The following is a 19572-nucleotide window of genomic DNA, read 5'->3' as shown; positions in this document are numbered from 1 at the left end:
GAAGCCCACCCGCGGGCTCGCAGCGTGGGGACCCCCTTAGTGGCGCTCCGCGACGGCTCCCGCTGCCAGCATCCCGCGGTCCCGGCGCCCCTCGGCCCCGCGTGGCGGATGGTCTCGCTCCAGGGCGTGGGAGCACCCCGAGCACCCCGCCTGCCGTCCCTAGCGCCGCGCGACGGAACTTGCCGGAGAGCACCCAAGATGGCCGCCTGGGGACGCTCACCCCCGGTGGGCGCGGGCGGCTGCGGGTGCCTGCGTGGCCCGGACCCCGCGCCCCTCAGCTTCCTGGCTTTGGGCCTCTCGCCTGCAGAAGGCGAGGCCTGGAGATCAGATCGGAGTGGCCTCCGCCCGGGAGCTCGCAGTCTAGCCGCAGATGTGCTAGTGGTCTCGTGCACACCTGCGTTTCTGGCGTTTCTCCTGATCCCCACGTGGCCTAGGGCTCTAACTTTCCTAGGGTGGCAGTAACTGCAGTACCTTCTGGATGTGCCAGATGGTATAGGTTCCTTTACTTTTACATTCGTCTAGCCCTGTGAAGTACATGCCATTGTCTCCGTAACCCAGATGGAAAGTGGGGGGACAGGGCTGAGAGACCTACCCAAGGTCACACGGCGGGCCATCCCCAGACTAAGGCCGTCAGAGTAACAGCATAAATCCCACTGCCTCAAAGATGCTTTCTGGTGGCATGCTGTCTAAATCCCCTAACACACACACACATCTTAGCTCCGTTACACCTGTGGGGTTTTTTTCCCCCTCTCTAATAGCATTTGTCCTTAGTCGAAATAAACAACATTCATTTGTTTTATTCACTTCTTGTGAGTAGGGCCTAGGTGTGTCTTGCTTAACCTACTCCCCAGCCCTAGCGAGCAATTGCTTCCACCAAGTAAGTCTCCAAGGAAGATTTGTTGAGGGCCTTTATGAATAAGCCGGCTCTGCTTGACTTCAGAGTTTGGCCACTTAACCAGTCCTTAGCTGCCTTCTGATCTTCCAAGGCGTTCTGTGTACTTTTTCATTGTTCTAATCGCTCTTCTGCTTGCTTTCTAGATTTTGACCTGAATCCCTCTCAATTTTCTTTCTCTTCTCTACCCTGTTTTATTGAGCTCTTTCATGTTGCAAGCATTGTAATGCTGTAGGTGCTGGAGGGGAGCAGGGGTAAGTTTAGAGGGCTCTACAGCTCTTAAAGTGCTGGTCAAGGAGTTAAGTATCACAGAAAACTGTTCAGGAAAATGAATGAAGTCCCTCTCAAGAAGTTCTGGGACCTCAAACAGTTCAAGGACTACAAGTGCCTCTGTTCCAAGACAGGTAGTATTGGAAGAGCAGAATCTCTCAGTCTCCATTCAGCTCAACATAAAATTCCTTTGTAGCAAGAGAGAGTCTATATCTTGTACACTTTAGGCCCACGTGGTTGTTCAGGAAAGGGATACAGTGTGTGGTTGCAACTGCCAGAGAGAAACCTGCAAAGTACTGGGTGGCTACGTTTCATGATTTGTAAAATGGTGAGAGTACTTTCAGTTTTCTGTAAGTTTTATAAAATCCCATGGGAATGAAAATAGAAAGGTACCAACTGGGAAACAAGCTCCCTTTCCCCATTCTTGCTTCCTGCAGAGAAAACTGAGAGGACAAGCAAGGTAACAGTGACCCTTTAAGGCAGGTCCACTGTCCAATTTCATTGTTCTTCGGTACCTTAGAATAAAAATAAGACATCTGCCTGCATCCTACTCTGCAGCAGTGATGAGCTGCATTTACTCGTAATTTAATCGTGGATGGGCGAGTTCAACCCACATGGTATAAGGTTAGAAATCGGTAGCAAGTTTTCTTAAGGAGTAAAACATTTTAAAGATTATATTACACATATATATTAAGTCTGTCATTCATATTTCTACAAATTCCTCTATGCTTAATTATACAAAATCAAAGTTACATATTTAGTTAACTACTGTTAACTTGTAAAATAATCTTATGGACATGGGTATATATAATCTAGGAGTTAAATCTTCTAAGTGGGTGGTAAAGCATTTTACTGAATGTGTCCCGGTTTTTATGGTTTGCTAGTGTTTTATCATTTTTTATGGTCTGATGCTACCATCTCAAGAATTGTGGTTTCAGTTGATCGACCAAGAACCTCACCTTTCCTAAGATATTACCTACGCAACCCAAACCCAAAGCTGACCTTAAGGACTAGAATGATTGTGTTGCCACAAAGGTGTTTAAAGCCAGTGAAAGGGGAGAATCATCATGAATGTTGGGGAGCCCATCAGAGTGGAAATCATTATCTCTATGGGAAGAGTATATAGAATGCAGACCTGTTGCTAAGTAGAAATGGTCTCTGTGTGTGTGTGTGTGTGTGTGTGTGTGTGTGTGTGTATTTGGTACAGAGTGTCACTACACAGATCAGACTTGTGGTGATCCTCCTGTTTCCAGCCTTCCCAGCACTGGGATTACAGGTGTGCCACCACGCCCAGACTCTGTTGCCAGCTCAGTGCATCCCGGGGGCAGGACTGGCACAGAATGCATAGAAATCATCTTTGAAAGAATCCAGTTCTTAGCACACAGTTCACCTGTTTGATCTATAATTTAATGTTCCATATGGCCACACCCCTAAGGAAAGAATGCTTGTTACAGGTGGCTAAAAGCCAAAGAAAAATTAGTAAATACTTTGGGGGCTCTTTGAGTTAGTGTGGCTGTCCATTGTGGACATTGCCTCTAAAAGACCAAAACTGTGATTAAAAAGTCACGGAACTGCCACTTCTAGGTAGTGTCATTGAGCTTGGAACTTAATTTCTCTAAGTAACTATAAAATAGGGTGAATATCTTGAAAGGCTGTAACGAGGATTTAGCAACCTGTGATCTGTGGAAATCCAGTATCTGGAATTTAAGGGACACTCAGTCACGTCCACAGGACAGTGGCCAGTAGTGACTCGAGTGGGCTGGTTCATGCCTGCCTGGCCCCAACTGCACATGCTGAGTAAGGCCACCTTGTCGTAGTTCCTTTGTAACACAGCAGTTTTAACCAATGGTAAATTAGTCATGCTTAATCTAGCTAGGATTAAAGGCCTCTGTTACTAATTCTCCGAGAAACCACATTTCCTGCTGATTTGTTCTCTGTGAATTTTCAGAAAATTCTTTCTCCCAGTAGGCCAATGTTTTCTTTGTATGTAGCCAAAAGTTTGAAATTCAAGAAAAATATATTTTTCTTAGACTTCTCGGATCATGTTCTTTGGGAAGCTGGGGCAGCCAAACTCCATCTTTCCCATTACTGCAACCACCTGTGTGGTGGCTACATTTATGGGCAAAAGCACAGCTAATGAGGACAGAAACGTCCACTTTCTGATGACTGCTTCTTCAGAATTATCCATCTGTAATTGTATCTAGGAAGGAAACCCAAGTCCTGTACTGTACATTTAATAAAGACTTCCTGTATACTTCAGCTTGGTAGACAGTACCAACTCTGTGATCCAGTCCTCATCTCCATTTTGTTGATGAGAAAATTGAGGCTCGAGATTATAACTTCCCCAGTAATATGCCCACAAAGGGATTGACAGAACCAAGACTCAACTCTAGGTAGTGTTCATCTAAATCCATTACCCATTCCAGAGGCTGTCAGAGTAAATTGTCAGAATAGGTTGCCCACGGGATAGGAACCAGCCAGGGAAAACAGGCCCAGATGGAATTGTCCTAGGATCACTAAAGGATTTATGCTGCCACAGAATGTTCCTTTAACTGGCAGGGGACTTGATTTTCGTTTTCTTTTGTATTTTTCTATTCTTTCAATATAACATCTACGAAACTTACCTGGTGTGATCATTGATCATACATTTTCCAGATCATTTTCATTAATACATGTTTGTAGTAGGTAATATTTCCAATCCTTGTCAGAAGTTGGTATGTGTATGTAACATGTTTTGCTTGCCAGGCAGGCCCTTAAGCCACTGAGCTATCTCCCTGCCCCCCTTATAATACTACTTAATTCCTTTTTTGTGTCATTTTTCTTTGCTCCCTCCCCCCCATCCAGCTCTTGATCCCCTTCCTTTTTATGGGGGTTGGGGATGCTTGCCCTAACAATATTTATATTCCTTGTGTAGAGTTGGTATATTTACTTAACACATCTAGTGTTGTTTTTTCAATCCTCTTTCCCTCCCTTCCTTCCCCCTCCCTCCATTTCCTGATAACCTTCCCCTTTGAGAAAGAGATATCTCCCTCCTTCCTATTATTCAGCTTCTATCTTGGGTTTCTCATGTAAGAGAAACCTTGTGAAACTTAAGTGTGTGTGACTGGTTTATTTCCCTTAATATCATGATCTCAGAGTACCTCCACTTTCCTAAACATGACTTAAGTTTATCTTTCTTTGTAGCAGAGTACTGTTCCATTCTATATAAATACCACAGTTCTTTCATCCATTGATGGACATAGAGGCTTCTTCTATTGGAATTGTACTGCCATATATCCTTTTATACATATATCCCTGTAATGGGATGTCCTCAACTGTTTCAAAAACTACTGTACCTAAAGAGGGAAAGCCTGGATCAAACTGAATTTTTAGCTTTACATTTTTGAGGAATCGCCATACTGACTTCCATGGTGGTTGTCCTAGTTTACATACTCACCAGCAAGGTCCAGTTCCTTTACCCTGCAGCCACCCCAGCATTTGTTATTATTTGATTTCTCAGTGATAGCAATCCTTCTTAAGACAAGATGGAATTCCAGTGTTGTTCTAATTTGCGTTTCTCTAATGGCCAGTGATGTTGAGCATTTCTTCTTGTATTTCTTGGCCTCTGGTACTTCTGTAAGAATCTATTCACTTCACATGCCCATTTTTTCATAGGGTCTTTTACTTGGGGGGAGATCTAATTCTTTTGAGTTCTTTATATATGTTAGATATTAGTCCTCTGTCTGAAGAATAGCTGTCAATTTTTTTTTTTTTTTTTCTTGTTCTGTAGAGATTGTCTTTTCACTCTGTTGATTGCTTGCTGTGCGGAAGCTTGTAATGTGGTGTGGCCACGTCTGTTCACTCCCAGTGCTGTCCTGTGTGACTGTTCAGAAAGTTCTTGCCTATGAGCATGACTTAAGAAATTTGCCTCTTTTATCTTTCAGCAGTTTGATTTTTCTGTTCTAACATTTATTTCTTTGATCCATTTTGATTTTAGTTCAGTACACATGGAAGGATATGGGACTAGATTCAATCTTTTGCTTAAGGATATCCAGCTTTCTCAACACCATTTATTATAAAAACAATTTTTTCTTCCAGTGTATATTCTTTTACTCCTTTGTTAAAGATAAGGTAAGTGAGTTGTATCCACATCCTCTGTTCTGCTTTATGGATCCTCACGTCTGTTTTTGTGCTCCTGCTGTGCTGTTTTTATTGCAGCAGCTTCGTAATAGAACTTCATTATATTGAAGAGTGTGTTGCCTCCTGCTTTCCTCCTGATTGCCTAGAATTGCTTCTGCAATTCTGAGTCTTTTCTAGTTCTGCAAAAATTTAGGATTATTTATCCAGTTCTATAAAGAAAGTTGGAATTTTACTAGTATAGCATTGAATCTGCATATCAATTTTGAAAGTGTGGCCATTGGTTCTGGCTACTTGGTAACAGGAGGTCTTTCCATTTTCTGATGTCATCCTGGATTTCCTTTTTCAGAGTACTGTAGTTTTCTTTTCTTTTCTTTTTTCTTTTTTTTTTTTTTTTTTTTTTTTGTATTTTAGGGAAGGGTCTACAGGGTGTTTAGGGTCTCACTACTAGATCAGACTCGTAGTGATCCGCCTGTTTACAGCCTCCCAAGTGCTGGGATTACAGGCACACACCACCACGCCCAGTCTCAATTGCTGTCTCAGTGCACCCCAGGGGTGGGGCTGGCATGGCAGGCCCAGGGATTGAACCCTGAGCCCCTGCGCCTGCTCGCAGGTGCTTTAATCCACTGAGCTATTTGGCTGGCCATTGTAGTTTTCATTGTAGGTTTTCACCTCCTTTGGTAGCTTAATTACTAAGTATTTAATTTTTCTTGATGTTATTGTGAATAGTATTCTTTTCCTTAATTTCTTTCTCAGTGGCTTCATTATTAGTGTACAGGAACACTACTGATGTTTGTATGTGGATTTTGTATCTTATTACATTATTAATCATGATAAGTCAACTTCATTGGATTAGGAAATGCCTAGCAAGTTAGTAAAACACACTCCTGGGTGTGTTTTCATGGGTGGTTGAGGTTAGACTTTGGGTACAACGCATGGTCCCTCGCCCCTTCTTCTTTGCACTGTTTCTCTGTTCTGCTTCTGGCCAACATGGACCAAGCAGCTTTGCTCCATCACCCCCTTCTAGCAGGACATTCCTGCCCTGGACCCTGATGACCATGTACTGCATCCTCTGAAACTGTGAGCTGTATTGAACAATCCCTACTTTAAATTGTGGGTATTGTCTCAGTGACTGTAAAGCTAACATACCTGGTCATAGGGTATTCTCTGTGTACTTAAAAATCTGATTCCTCTCAGCTGTTCTAAATCAGATTCACAAAGAAGATGCTTTCCCTGGTTTCAGGCATTTCTTAAGAGTGTCAGAGTTCCAGAACCACATGAACTAGGTTCACTTTTTGGCACTCTTACTTACTTGAGCAAGTTAAGAATGGCCCTCCATGCAATTAACCACTAAGAAGAATATATGCAGTGTATTATTTGTTGAAAAATAAAAAAAAAATTAAAAAAAAAAAGAATGGCCCTCCTGTGATACAGATAGTGGTTGTTGCAAGCCCTGTGTAATGGAAAGCTTTTTAGTAAACTAATAATAAATGTTAATGGTTATTGGTGGGTAGTGTCCTAACCACATTGATAAAGAAATGTGAAGCAGTTATATAATGTGTATATTTATCTGATCTCCAGGTACCTGAAGGAACCAGGGCATGAACTTAGATCTGTTGCCTCCACAGGCCTTAGTAATTACCATCCAGTAATAACTCTCTTACACACCTTTCCCTTCCTCCCTCCTCCCAGGAGTTCTGAGTTATACAGCAGGCGACCAGACTTAAGGAAATGTGTCCTAGAGCCGTGAACTCAAGTTAAGCTATCCCACCATTTCCATCACCCAGCCTACATGGATGATACCTGATGACAGCAGATGTCATCAGTCATGCCGGCATATGTGTGTTGGGAGCCATCAGGGACCTTGGTGTTGGGGACGCTCCAGACCCTTGCATATCTGTGAGCTACTCGTGTGACATCAGGCAAGATGATATCCCAGAAGAGAAGCAGCAATGCCTTCCCAGAAATGTTTAAGAAGACGATGTGAAATGACTTCACTAATGCTTTGAAATAAGATGGCCATAGCTAACATTTCCAGTAGGCCTGTGGTGTAACATGCATTAGGACTGTAAAATACTTGTCATGCCGTTCATTTTCAACTTTCATGAGATGGAGTTATTGTAAATTTCAAAGCAAGTTCATTCTGTTGATATAATGGGTATTTTTTGAGAGATGTGCCCAGAGCTGAACATCAGAGTCATTCATATCCCAGTTTTTAATACGATTATTTACCTAAGGTAGTAATTTAATAACTCATTTTCAGATTTCATCAGCAGAGTTGGATGATGTCATACATGATAAGTTTTTATATAAAAAGTATATATTGATATGTTTGGGAAGTTAAGTTAGGCTGCTTGTCATTAGAATGCATCTGTTTTCCACTTTACTGGGTATTCACATCTTTCCAGATGCAGGGCCAGGCCAATGGTAGGCCTCTAGCAGACGTGAAATTCGTCTTGTTTTTGAATAAGTGAGTAGAAAGATACTGAGAAGTATACTTTGATGAGGCTCCATGAGACTGTTTGCTCTAAATCTTAGCTAAGAAATTAAACTTTTCACATTTTTTCCTCATGTTATTTCTGTCCTCTTTGAAGACTTGTTTCGCAGATCTAATATGTAAGATAATCTGTGGGCTCACTAAATACAGGATAATACTGTATTTATTACTGGTTTCAAATAGCTAACATTCTCGGTTCATTGCGAGAGTGTCTTAAACAATTACTAGTAGGTTACTAGTAGGCAAATAGCTTCAAGTCACCAGCTTAAGTGGCATCAGACAGCCACAGAAACTTTTAAAATTCCAGTTCTTTTCTCTCTCACAAAAGTTAATACCTTTTAAGTTTACATTTTCTTTTAAATCACTTCTATAAAAGATTCTGAAGTCAGAATTCACGTTCAGATGATTAGGCCCTGCTGAAGAAGACCTGTAAGTTCAGATTAACACCTCATTCAGTTAGGCATTGGGGAGTTACAGTTCAGCTGCTTAAATACATAGGTCGCTGTGACAAAGTTGGATAGCTTCTAGCACTTCCTTCTGTTCCCCATTCCACTGGTTCTTCAGACCATAAAAATGAATTCCTGGAGTGTCAGCACTCTGCCAACACGATGTATAAACCATGACCTTTGTGACTGACCCTCTGCAGTTCTTAGTAAACACCCACTCTAGTCACACCTCACCTGTCTTCTGTGACAGACTGATGCATTCCTGTCTCTTACGGTCTGTCTCAATGTCTGGCAATATCATTTCAGTGTTTTTGTTTAACTGTCAAAGCCTCAAGTATGCATAGCAAAGAGAAGATCCTCCCTCACTGACTGTCTCCTATATTTCCGTGGCATCTTTCATTTCCTTGAAGTATTAAGGAGCTAATAAACTTACATGTTCTTCAACATTTTTAACATTGTGTGCAATGTGATGTGTACCTTTGGCCTTGTGTCCCTTTGTTTTGTTTTTTGTTAATGTATTTAGTACAACGTCTACAGGGTCTCACTACATAGATCAGACTTGTAGTGATCCTCCTGTTTTCAGCCTCCCAAGTGCTAGAATTACAGATGTGAGCCACCACGCCATCTCAATCGCTGTCTCAGTGCACCCTGAGGAGGAGGATGGGGCTGGCATGGTACACGGGATGAAACCCTGGTCCCTGCGCCTGTCTAAGCAGGCCCGTTAATCCAGTGAGCAATCTGGCTGGCCCCCTTGTGTTCCTTTGAAGTATGACATTTTTCATTGACCTTTTGAACTATTTGTGGCTTCATTGTGTCCACAGTATCTATGGAAAGTTTTGCAAAATACTGCCTTCCTCTGGTATAAGCTGCAGAAATTCATAGTTAAGACACATCTATTGTAGAATGGTCACTACCCATCATCACAAAAACTTTGAGACCCTCCTGAGCAGTACTGCCTAAGAACACGTCTCTAATAAGACATTTGATCATTGCCTAGATTCAGTCTGCAGGACAAGTCCAGAGACTGCACATGCTGGGATGGCTGTTCTTTATGCATTTAACCCATCTGCAGGGACAGATGTTTCCTTACCCCATGTCCTACCACCACGGCCTCACGGCCTCCCCAACAGTGCCCGTGGCATTCCCAGCCAGACCCACTGTCAGCACCAGGCAAGCAGGTGGGATACCTCCACAGCACAGTTCTCTGTCTCTCCCAGCTGCAGGCTTCCTGGGTACCTTGCCACCTGCCGGCCCATCACCACAGTTCTGGCTGCTCACCACTTGAAAGCCAGTGCTCAGGAGATAAAATTTGGTGGAAAGGAAATGAGTTTTAGTCAAGGGCCAGTGTCCTGAGCAAGTGAGGGGTCATTGCAGGAAAGCCCCATTTTAGGGGCAAAAAGAGCTTCTGTGGAGAAGGACCTGGCCTGCAGCTCTGTATATAGCTTAGCCAGGCGCCAGTCAGGCACAGGCGCCCCACAGCACCTGTGCAATTTCATGCCCTGCTTACACCAGACCCACTGGATCAGACTCTTTGAAGAAGTAGTATTTGTCTTTATAAAGAGCTCTCCGGGTGGATTTTGATGTTTTCTCTTGGTTCAGGATCACTGGTCTATGCCAGTGGCTTTGCAGGAGTAAATAGCTCTCCAAGGAAGGGGGCATTCTATGCATTACACAGTCTCCCTACTGCTTGCTGTCACCATTGCTTAGCTCTTTTAGAACTTGCAGAAACAACTGTCTTGTGCTGTGTGTCCTCCTCCCACATACCAACCCCTGGTGAGTTAAGTCCCCAGCTCTTTACTATCTCAAAATAAAATTAAACAAGTATTGAGGTTTCTGTTGGGCATTCAGGCTACAAATGCTTGCCTCCTATCTTTTAAGACACTGCACTGCCCAGTTTTCTACCCATTGTCTCCTCCACTTTGGCCTCCTTGTCATCCCTTCTGACTTTCCACATGCTAGGCCTCTGTAGTGTACTTCTCTGGAGATTTCATCCCATCTTCCTGGCTCTTACTCCAGTCTCTGAGCTGACAGTCTCCAGATTAGACCTTTCCCCTGAACTCCAGATTTGCATATTTCCTGCCCCTTGGACAGCACTGATTGGGTCTCCATTAGGCTTGTCAAGTTTGATATGCCACAGTTTAAAATTACTACTTTCCCATGAGACTTTCAGCTTCTCCGGTTCATCTCCTCATCTTCTGTCTCTCTCTTACTCACACCAATTTCACTTTGTGCCTTGTTCTTTGAAGACACCAGACACATTCCTACCTACAGGGGTCTAGTCTGTGCTCTTTCTGGATTGCTCTTCCCGCAAACCCATGAGATCCAACTCGTCATTCCTCTGGTCTTGCTCCAATGTTGTTTTCTCAATGAAGACTACACTACAATCCATAGTTTCATCCATCTTTGTATCACATTGCTTTTCATTTTTCCTAAACCATTTGCTGCCTTCCAACATAATGAATAATTTACTCATGATTCTGTTTATTTCTCATTTCCTCTTTTCCCTGTCAACCCAATGTCAGCTTGCCAGGGCAGGAAATTTTATCTTCCTTGTTCACTGAGACTAATGATTCGTTCAGGTAGTAGGTGCCAGTGAATAATTACAAAAGGTAGAACCACTTTTAGGTCTTTGGGGGAGGGGTGCATGGGCCAAGAGCTTTCCAGGAAAGAATTTATGTTTTGTATTTCAATTATGGTCTACCAACAGGAAGGAGTTAAGTCTTTGACATCTTCAGAAAAAGAAGAAAGAAAGGACTGGGGAGATGGCTCAATGGAATAAGCACGTCCCAGGCAAGCGCTGAGTTCAATCCCTGGTTCTGCCAAAAAAAAAAAAAAAAAGGAAAAAAAATTAGAAGAAAGATATATGAAATTGTCTTACCCGTTAGTGTTCATTTCATGATACTTAAGGCAGAAACTAGGGCTCGCTAAATAGCTCAGTGGATTAAAGCACCTACAAACAGGCGCAGGGGCTGGTGGTTCAGTCCCCAGGCCTGCCATGCCAGCCCCGCCCCTGGGGCACCCTGAGACTGATTGAGACTGGGCATGGTGGTGTGTGCCTGTAATCCCAGCACTTGGGAGGCTGTAAACAGGCGGATCACTATGAGTCCTATCTAATAGTACGACCCTGAACACCCTGTAGACCCTTCCCTAAGAGACAGAAAAAGAAAAAAGAAGAAACTTTTTCTTCTGGCATTTTTGAGACAGGGTCTCACTATGCAGTTCAGGCTGGCCTTGAATTTGCTTTGTAGCCCAGGCTGGCCTTGAACTTACAGTGACCCTCCTGCCTCAGCACCCTGAGTGCTGGGATGACAGGAATGCACCACTACCCCTGCCAGAGGAAGCAAATTTTGAGCTGTATACTTATTGTAACTTCAAAACATAACCCTGTTGGACCAGTATATGAACTGCTTGTAACCAGTCTATACTGTGATTAAATCATTAAAAATAAGTACTAACAATATTTATAACAGTTCGGCAGAATCATTTAATATCTACTGAATTTAATATAAACTTCAGACCTTAATTCTATATTTAATTTTTTAACTTAATTTCTCTGAAAAAAAGTTTTTTTTGTTTTTTTTCCCCCAAAGGCAAAAGGTTTTTTTTTTTTTTTTTTTTTTTTTTTGCTCCAAATGCCCTCAGGGCAGGCTTGGCTGGCTTGAGTTGTGGGGATCAAACCACAGCAACCTGAGCCTGACTGCTTTGTTGAAGCAGCCACTTAAAGAACTGAGCTATGGGGCAGGCCCCCTTTATTAGATTTTTATGAAAATATTGACTCCTGGTTTATTTTTGCTTTTTGTGGTACTAGGGATTGAATACATGGCCTTTCTACCAGGCTGTTTCCTCAGCCCGCTGTTATTTTGAGACAGGATCTTGCTAAGTCACAGAGTTCCCAAGGCTCACCTTGAATTTGATATTCACGTAGCAGCCTACCAGAGTGCTGAGATGTGCAGGCATGTACTACCATGCCGAGCTCATGATAGGCTTTGAAAATCTGGAAAACCAGGAAAAGCTCAGTATGGTGGGCCAGGCTGTAGTCCCGGCACCCTGGGGAGACTGAGCTGGGGGAGCACAGGTGTAAGATCAGCTTGAACAATTAGTGAGACCACTGTCTCAAACAAAAAGGAAAACCCAAGCAGGATGTCTGACACACGTAGCTTGAGAAGCACTAATCAAATGGAAACCAAACTTTACTTGAGACGTTGAAAAATATTTATTCCTTGATTTTCAGATTGTCTTCTTGCGGTTATCAACTTTTCTCTGTTTTCTAAGTAGTGTTGCCAAATGATCATCATCCTAAAACATAGTCATGGAAAGCAGGTCAGATCAGTTCGCTGGAGTTGAAATAAGCTGCAGGCTCAGGTGGCACAATTTTCCTCCGCTACCTAGCAGTCGCTGAGGTAGTCTCTGAGGACAAGTCTGAAACCCATCACTCTCCTGTGTATAAACTAATGGCTTCCCCCTTCTTTTTGTCAGGCAAATATATAATACAAATGATGTATTCTAATTCAAAATTTAGACATTTTTCCACACAGCCCTTTTGGTGTACGGTTGTCCATTCTTAGCTGTGGTTTTGTGTTCTCTGGTTTCAGTTAACCATAGTTGACTGTGGCCCAAAATGTTAAATGAAAAATTAGACAGGCAAACAAGAAAATGTTTTGAAATAACTTTTATTACAGTATATAGTTTCTCTCTTTACTAATACTTGTTCATCTCTTGCTGTGTCTAACGTGTGAATTAAGCTTTATCATAAGTATGCATGTTTGGGAAAAAGTGTAATGTATGTAGAGTTCAGTACCGTGGTTCTGGGTCTGCCTTGGAAGGCATTCTCTTCCGGTAAAGGGAAGACTGCTACACCATATTTCTTGTATCCCTGGACTTAACATACACAGGTTTGATTTGTTCTGATTTAAAGATATTCCTAATGTAAAGGAGTACCTTTAAATTAGAACAAATGCATACTTATGATAAAGCTTAATTCACACATTAGACACAGCAAGAGATGAGACAGCGTGTCTCATCATAACCAAGTCAGCTAGAGATGATCGCGGCAAACCTGTTGTCTACCAAAGTCCTATTTATTGTAGTGAGGGACCTCACGTGGCAGAAGAACCCCAAGTGGAGCTCGGTCTGCAGTAGCAGTATGGGCAGGGTGGAGTTCAGGGGCAGTGTAATGATGCAGTGTTTTCATAGGCTCAGAGGAGGGCTGTGCTGAGAAACTCGGCTGTGAAGTGGACCTGCATTCCCGTTTCTTTGGGCAGTGTGAAGTTAAGATAGGTTATAAAATGTTGTGCCCCAGAATTCCTTAATCTGAAACTCTGCGCCTGGGCAAGAAAAGCCAGTGTCCCCTTCAGTGTTGGGAGGAGCATGTCTTATTCTTCTTGTCATTTCGAACAGTGAGGTTTCTGACCATCTGTGATTATAGAGAACACAAAGGGGAGCTGACATGAAGCTTTAAAGCTTCATGACCTTGTGGAAAATGTGGTTTCCCCTAAACTTGGCAACTGGTTCTGTCTGCGTTTGTTATCCCAACATGCTTTATTGGGTACAGAGCTGATTTTCATCCTGTCTCTTTCCATTTAACTATTTCACATACTCGAGTCCTCATATCTCTGGGCCTAACCAACATGTTCAGCTTCAATCTGGTGGTCCATGTTATGTGTTCATTGGAGCTGTTGACAGACTACACATTTGTTAGAAGTGTGTCTCACATTGTAGCTGACATCTTAACAGACCTAAGAACTTGTAAAGCACTAGAGGAGTAATTTAATGAAAATTGACCTGGAAAAGAAAGCTATGATTAGAACTGGTATTAAAAATGCAAGCAAGGGGAACAGGCCAAGAAAGCAGTAGTTTGCATGCTTCATGGTGATTAGGTCCTGTGATACGGTGACATCCTGCAGAGAGATCTGGTCCAAGGAAAGTATCAGCTATGATGAAAAAGATTTGTAGACAAAGATACAACATTATGTATACTGGCGCAGAAATAAAATAACATGAAGAATAAGATTTCATTATAGGAGCCGGGCATAATCCCAGCCCTCGGGAGGCTGAGGCAGGAGAATCCTTGCAAGTTTGAGACCAGCCTGGGTTACAAAGTGAGCTCAAGGCCAGCCTGAACTGCACAGTGAGACCCTGTCTCAAGAAGATAAAAAAAAAAATTTCATTATATATCCAAAATGAGCATTTAATGCCACAAAGGTTATACATAAAATAAGTACAAAGAAGATACTGAAGTAGATTGTAACATCAAGTTGTTTTTAAATTATATGATAGCATGTATCAAAATGTTTGCAAGGAAATACATGGCAACATTAAAAATGGTTACTTCAGAGGGCTTAAATTGTGTGAGATTTTGCTGCTTTATTCCTTATTTTCTATTATAAGCTTGATGTTTCAAAATACTATAACAAGCATGTGTTACAGCACTATAATGCAGTTCTAAAATAAATACGTATTACTTAGAGAAAGAAATTATCAGAATAAAGTAATCGCTATGACACAGAAGATAGACATTTTATGAGGAAAATTATATGCTATAGTGTTCTTTCTATTTGTGAGGCTGTCTGAGTGTTTTTCCCCTATGTTGCTAGTAAATCAAAGGACATAATTTATAATTTTGATTAGTGGTTATATGCCAGACAAGACTGAATGAATGCGGGTCTGAATCTTTTTTGAAATATATGAGCTTGCCAGGCAGGTGCTTGTTCTACTGAGCTATCTCCCTGGCCCCTATTTTTTGATATTTGCACCTTTTTTGCATCTTTTTTGGTGGTAAGAATAACAAATTTAGTAGAATTGAATTTAGCAGTAGTTTACCATTGGTTATTTCACTCAGAAAAATGGGTTCAAATTTGCAGACTCTACTTTTGTTTTTTAATTTTCTTTCTTTTTTTTTTTCTGTTTTTCTTCTCCTCTTCTTTTGTTGGTCTATGTTGTGATATATAATTTTAAAAAAATCCGTCATGAGGAATTGATAAGAGTATTGTACCTTGATTCCTTTTACCTCCCCGCTTCCTGTCTAACCCTGTCTCCACAAGGTCTAGCCCCTGATTCCTGTCATGCATCTTTTATTGTACTCTTTAAATATTTATATTTGGTTTCTCAATAAGAAAAAACATAATATTTAGCCTTGTGTGTTTGATTTCACCTAGTGCAGTGGTCTCCAGGTGCATCCATTCTTCTATGAGTGACTCAAACCTGTTACTGTTAATGTTATTTTAAAACTTTATATTTCTACTTTCTCTGGAGTGCTTTTAAGATTCCCACAAGTAAGGAATCAGTAGAAATATATGGAAAGCTGTTGAAATTTTGTTAAGATGCACTGAGTTGGGTGGGCCAAATAGCTCAGTGGATTAAAGTGCCTGCAAGCAGGTGCAGGGGCTGGGTGTTTGATCCCTGGGCCTGCCTTGCAGGCCCCACCCCAAGGGCACACTGAGATGACAATTGAGACTGGGCATGGTGGCTTGCACCTGTAATCCCAGCTCTTAGGAGGCTGTAAACAGGCAGATCACTACGAGCCCAATCTAGTAGTGAGGCCCTGAACACCCTGTAGACCCTTCCCTAAAATTAAAAAAAAAAAAAAAAGATGTACTAAGTTTGATAGCTTTGAGGCCAGGAGATGGTTCAGTGGAATAAATGCTTCCCTGCCAAGTGCAGGGGCCCTAGTTCTAATCCCTAGTTCTGCAAAAAAAAAAAAAAAAAAAAAAAAAAAAAAGTAAGTTTGATAGCTTTGATATTATGATCTTTTTGCCATGTACAGCAAAATTATCTTTATAATCAGGAAAAGTATATAAATCTTCATTTCAATGAGTAATAGCGTGATCTTCTCTGCAGTCCATAAAGATGTCCGGGGAATTGCCACTGAACATTAACATCAAGGAGCCCCGATGGGATCAAAGCACTTTCATGGGACGAGCCAGTCATTTCTTCACCGTGACTGATCCCAGAAATATTCTGTTAACAAACGAACAACTTGAGAATGCCAGAAAAATAATTCATGATTACAGGTAACATTAATAATTATGTTTTTTTTTACTTCATATATGAACAGATGGAATATAGCTCAGTGGCATAAGTGCCTGCCTGGTAAGCACAAAGTCCCAAGTTCAATCCCTAATACCACAAAAAAAAAAAAAGAAAAGAAAATTCATATCATATATGAACAATCATCATGTTTGTCTGTTATTTTTGAACCTTTACTTGGTGATTTTTCAACTATTTTTGGTAATGAAATTTTTCTCTTTATCAAGAAAAAAATAGGGAGACTTGTATCTCCCATTGCTGACTACATAGATAGCCAGAATTTGTTGTAATCTGAAAATGAGGCATCCGCCTTCCACCCCATAGGTATCAATCTGAAAGGTCTCCAGCGTCCTGACTTCTTCCCTCTAATGCAGTTGTGCCCTGCATCCACGGCTATCCATTCCTTCTTATGGAAACAGCAGCGTACAAAAATAAGTTGCCAGAAATTATAAGTAGGGTGGATGCTTCTGAAATATAGGCCCAGTAAATAAAACTTAGTCAGTAGCCATTTAGAGGGGCAGGCTGCCAAGGGGAGTTCGGGGTTGCAGATTTAGGGTGGACTGCAGCATTTGAGAGCCAGGTATGAAGTACGAGAAGATGCTCTCTGTGTAGAGAGACAGTTGGCCCTGCAGATGCACTGGTTCCATACCTATGGTTTTTGACAGCTACCTGCAAGTCAAAAATACTTCTTAAAAAAAAATTCTCCCAATCTGCCTCTGTACTGAACATGTACAGACATGGGAATTTTTTCTCTTTTATTTCCTAAACATTGTAGTATAACAACTATTTACATGACATTTATGGTATTATAAGTCATCTAGAGATAATTTAAAGTACACAGGAAGATATATGTGGGATATTTGCAGTTGCTACACTTTTCTATACGAGGGCATGCGCATTGACAGATTGCTATCTTTGTGGGGTGTTGGGATCAATTCCCTGTGGATACATAGGGATAATATATTCCTGTGCAGCAGTTGGCAGGTTTTCCTGTAAAATCTGAATAAGAAAGATCTCAAGCTTTGTGCACCACCAAGGGACTTTATCTGCTATAGTTTGGGTCTGGAATGTCACCCCAGACTCATGTGTTCAGAGACTTCTTGTCAACTGGTGGTGCTACTGGAATTATTAGAAGAGGTAGGGCCTGGTAAAAGGAAGTTAAGTCATTGGAGGTGTGTCTGAGAGGAAAATATTTGGACCATGGCTCCTTCCTCTGTCTTTGTATCCCAGCCATCAAATAGATGTCCATGGCTGTGCACCCCCGCAGTGATGTACTGTGTCACTTCAGGCTCAAAGTCACAGGCCAAGTGGTCATAGACTGACATCTCTGGACTCATGAGCCAAAGCAAACCTTTCTCCTTTTTAGTTGATTCTTTCAAGTATCTTATCATACTGACAGAAAGCTAACATTCATATTATTCTTAATTTTTATATCATCTGCTCTAAAATGGTAATAATCACTCTGATGCATCAGGAAGGAATATACAAGTAGCAGGACACCATGGAATCTTATGCAAAACTACTGTCCAGTGAGGTAAAGTAGAGCGCTCACAGGAGCACATTTCAGGAAATCAAGAAAAATGAATGTTCTTTGTAAATCTGGAGCTAAACTCATAAAAGAGGAGATCTTGCAGGCCAGCCAGATAGCTCAGTGGACTAAGTGCCTGCCTAGGCAGAGTGCAGTGACTGGGGTTCAATCCCCAGTGTGTGGTGCTGGCCCTGCCCCCAGGGCACACTGAGAAGGTGACTGAGACGGGGTGTGGCGGTGCACACCTATAATGCCAGCTCTTGGGAAGCTGAAAACAGGAGGCTCACTGTGAGTCCCATCTGTGTAGTGAGACCCTGTAAAACCTGCACTAAATGCATTTAAAAAGAGATGTTGAGATGCAGTGACCCCTATATGAACTGATGAAAACATAAGAAAGCTCCTCTAGAACCTATAGATATAACAAAAATTAGCATCTTTACTAGAGTTAGTGGTAGAGAGCTAACAAAAGAAAGGGCAACATGGAGAAAGCAGAAACAGAATTGCAAGAAAAGAAACTAGAGAAACTTCAAAGAAGATAATCAGAGTTCAGCAAACTTAATATGAAGGGCTAGAGAGCAAATAATTGTAGGTATTATAGAAGTCTGTTGAATATTTTTTATGAAATAATAAAATTTCACAGAAAAATAATAAAGAGAATAGCAATAGTTAATACACTGTATTTTTATATTCAAAGTAGTTACTCAGAATACAAAATATCAACAAAAAAGATTGTTTCTTACAAAGGAGAAACAGATAATAGTACAAATCTTTTTCTTCAGTGAGCTAAAAACTAGCAGTATAAATGAAATAAATTAGTATATATGTTAAAGTATATATTAAAGTAAGAGAATAGGTAATTTGGAAAACCATCAGAACCTCTCCCAGCTTCCTATTTATGTCTTCTATTTTGCTCCTTATTTGCATATAGGTACATACATACACACACGTGTGCATATATATTGATTCTTATTTGTATTCTTAATGCTCTAAAAATGAAAAAAAAAAATTCTTGGCTCACATTACATCAGGCTCTGAACTATGGTATTGCAGTTCCTGATGTAGACAAAAGAAAGGCATGGAAAACAGTATAGCAGAGGCATTCAGAATGAAGAGCAAGGATGTAATTCTTTGGTGCATGCTTCTAAAGGAGAGACTAATAAAAATGCAAACAAAAATCAGTTAAATATATAACAGAAAGTATTTCTCCCCTGGTAAGTAAGCATGTGTACAAATTAAATTGACCATGCCATTTCAACCAGGGGGACCCACATGTGTCAACTGTTGTTCTTTACATTGCCTCTAAACATACCTTTAAAAATTCTATAAGCTTTTATGAACAGGGAGAACAGGTTCTAAAAGGAACAAATGTCTACCACACAGATAATCTTTTCATCTACACACTGAGTGCCAGAAAAAGAAAATATGTGCCAAGGTTCTACCAGAAAATGTTATAACCCAGAAATGTACCAAATTGTCTCTGTTTGCATAGGCTATAAAAATATGAAAAACATCTAGAACTTCTTAATAAACTTTTCTTAAGTGGACTAGAAATGAAAAAAAGAAATCTGCCATATAGAAATCAGACAAGGAACTCAGTTGTGCTCCAAATTTTCTGATCAAGAAGATTATGGAGCCACAGAGGAATGTGTTCGATGATCTGAAGTGGGCCTGGGGAGAGTCACATGGAGAGAAAAAACATTTTCTCAAGCTTTCACAGAGAGCAAATTGGTCAAGCAATGGATGTGACTCATCCTCTTGTCTGACACCGACAAAAGGATGTACAAAGGGCAGTACAGGG

At 41.2% G+C, this 19572-nt stretch overlaps 1 protein-coding gene across 2 annotated transcripts in view; it reads left to right on the top strand.

Annotated features, from left to right (window-relative positions):
• The first annotated feature begins 1082 nt into the window (after positions 1-1082).
• Positions 1083-19572, top strand: part of Sfxn1 (sideroflexin 1) — a 50269-nt gene continuing 31779 nt past the window's right edge. Inside the window, exons 1-2 of one of the 2 annotated variants that reach the window (XM_004632309.2) lie at positions 1083-1146; positions 16058-16230. In XM_004632309.2, coding sequence (XP_004632366.1) covers positions 16067-16230 — 164 coding nt within the window. In that variant the 5' untranslated portion in view covers positions 1083-1146; positions 16058-16066. Of the gene's footprint in view, positions 1147-16057; positions 16231-19572 lie in introns of those variants that run through there. The other variant, XM_023716549.1, reaches the window with a different exon arrangement.

Source organism: Octodon degus, unplaced genomic scaffold, assembly GCF_000260255.1.
Source record: "Octodon degus isolate 3935 unplaced genomic scaffold, OctDeg1.0 scaffold00048, whole genome shotgun sequence".
In the NCBI taxonomy this organism is placed as follows: domain Eukaryota; kingdom Metazoa; phylum Chordata; class Mammalia; order Rodentia; family Octodontidae; genus Octodon; species Octodon degus.
Note: the sequence above shows the minus strand (reverse complement) of the source record. Positions and strands in the feature narration are given on the sequence as shown.